This window comes from Selaginella moellendorffii, unplaced genomic scaffold (assembly GCF_000143415.4).
Source record: "Selaginella moellendorffii unplaced genomic scaffold, v1.0 SELMOscaffold_629, whole genome shotgun sequence".
NCBI classification, from domain to species: domain Eukaryota; kingdom Viridiplantae; phylum Streptophyta; class Lycopodiopsida; order Selaginellales; family Selaginellaceae; genus Selaginella; species Selaginella moellendorffii.
The window spans coordinates 1-1995 of NW_003314879.1; the positions used below are offsets into that span (position 1 = coordinate 1).

General features: G+C 40.2%; 1 protein-coding gene across 1 annotated transcript in view; it reads right to left on the bottom strand.

Annotated features, from left to right (window-relative positions):
* Positions 1–951: 951 nt before the first annotated feature.
* Positions 952–1995, bottom strand: part of LOC112344095 (pentatricopeptide repeat-containing protein At2g35030, mitochondrial-like) — a 1851-nt gene continuing 807 nt past the window's right edge. Inside the window, exon 3 of the mRNA XM_024668208.1 lies at positions 952–1853. Within this exon, the coding sequence (XP_024523976.1) occupies positions 952–1853 (902 nt within the window). The remainder of the gene's footprint in view (positions 1854–1995) is intronic.

The window sequence follows — 1995 nt, forward strand, 5'->3', positions numbered from 1 at the left end:
TCATGAACTCAATAATGATATTTTTCTTATCTTCCTGTTTACTTATTTGCTTACATGCAAAACTTGAGCATGTTGAGCACCCAAATGTGCTCCCAGAAGGTTATCCACGAGATGTTGTTTTATCTACACTTGATCAGGTGTTTGATACCATTAACTCCGAGTTAAGTTATCCTTATGGCCGTGCATATGCACTTTTTAATGTAATTGGATCATATCGACTTTTATTGGCTGCATGGTTGCTCAATCCTGTAAATGATGAAGGTTATTGTAGTGGTCAGTATGATGTTTCTAATGGATTATCAGGAGAAGATGTTAAAACTGGTTTGTTTCCCATTTATCATGTCTTAAAAGATAAGACACAATGGGGTGGTTATGACGCTATGGTAATTATCAATGCAAATTTTATGCTTCTTTACTATCTTGAATATGGATCAAAGATTCCTACGGTCACAAATATGAACACATCATATATTAAAAATATAACAGGCTTGCAACATGGAAAGGCTAATATCTCCATTTTAGATTTCCAAGATTGTTCAGTTGACAGCTCAAGTATGGTTAGTGGTGAAGATTATTTTGGGTTTGCAAAAATGTTCCCTGGCTCTAAAAAACTTTCAGCTAATAGAAGATTTGAATTTTCTCTATTACACAATTGTGAACTTATTTTAGTGGATCTTTTAAATCATAATCAATATTGGACAAGTAACACAGGCCACCATGGGCAATATGGTTGCATTTTTTACCTTCAAACAGATGGTAATTTAGTATTGTATCAAACAAATGGAATACCATTATTTACTATTAATAAATATTGTACACCTCAACCTTGTGAACAACCTTCTGTGTTAGCTCTTCAAGATGATGGAGACCTTGTATTATATCGCAGTTTATCAGGTGTGCGAGTTTTAGCATTAAATAAGATGTTTTAAATTTATAATATATAAATGAAATTTACTTAGAATTTACTCCTAAGCTAATACCAGTTAAAGCATAAACTTGGGACAAAAGAATGTAACCAGCAGAAGAAACCTTTGGAGCATAGTTGATGACAAGTCCAGCAGCTCGATTTGCTCGACCAATGTCAATCTGTGTCTTGCAAGCCCCCAAAAGAGTCATCCACTGGACATTGTTCTCTCGATTTGGCAGGCTTTGGATCAAGTCCTCGGCCTCGTCCAGCCTTCCATTTCGTGCCAAAACATCTATCAAGCAGAAATAGTGCTCTGCTATTGGCAAAAGTTGGTAGTCGTCCACCATAGCCAGAAAGAACAGGAAGCTCTCGCTCAGCTTTCCTGCATGGCTGCATGCAAGAAAAACGGTGAGGAAACAAATCTCATCAGGTTCTAAGCCTTCGACGTCCATTTGTTTGAAGAGATTCATGGCATTATCTGCTCGGCCGTGCTGGGCAAATCCAGCGCTGAGAACTGTCCAGGAGATAAGGTTCTTTTCCGGAACATCATCAAAGGCTTTCCTCGCCAGATCGAGATTTCCATTTTGCGAGAACACAGCTATCATGGTGTTGAAGGAAACCATCGTTCTTCCTGGCATTCCGTGGAAAAGTTTTTCAGCTTCATCGCTCGAGCATTTAGTATCCCTTGCACAGGCTGCTAAGAGGGAGTTCCAAGAGATGGCGTTTCTCCTGGGCATCGAATGGAAAATTTTCATGGCTTCCTCGAGCTCGCCGTTGGAAGCGTAGCCTGTGATCATCGAGTTCCACGATGAGATTGTCTTCTCGGCCATGGATTCAAACGTGGTCTCGGCTTGCTCCAGATTCCCCCGCCTGTGAAGAGCAGTCACAAGAGAATTCCAACTCACCACATTTTTCTCGGGCATGGATTGAAAGATCTCGTCCGCGTCTTTGATTTCCCCATGAACGGCAAACCCACTCGCAAGAGCCGTCCAAGAGACAACATCCCATTGTGGCATTCTCTTGAAAAAAATCTTTGATTGAAGCAAATCCCCGTTCCGCGCATATAGAGAAATCAATGAGTTATATGA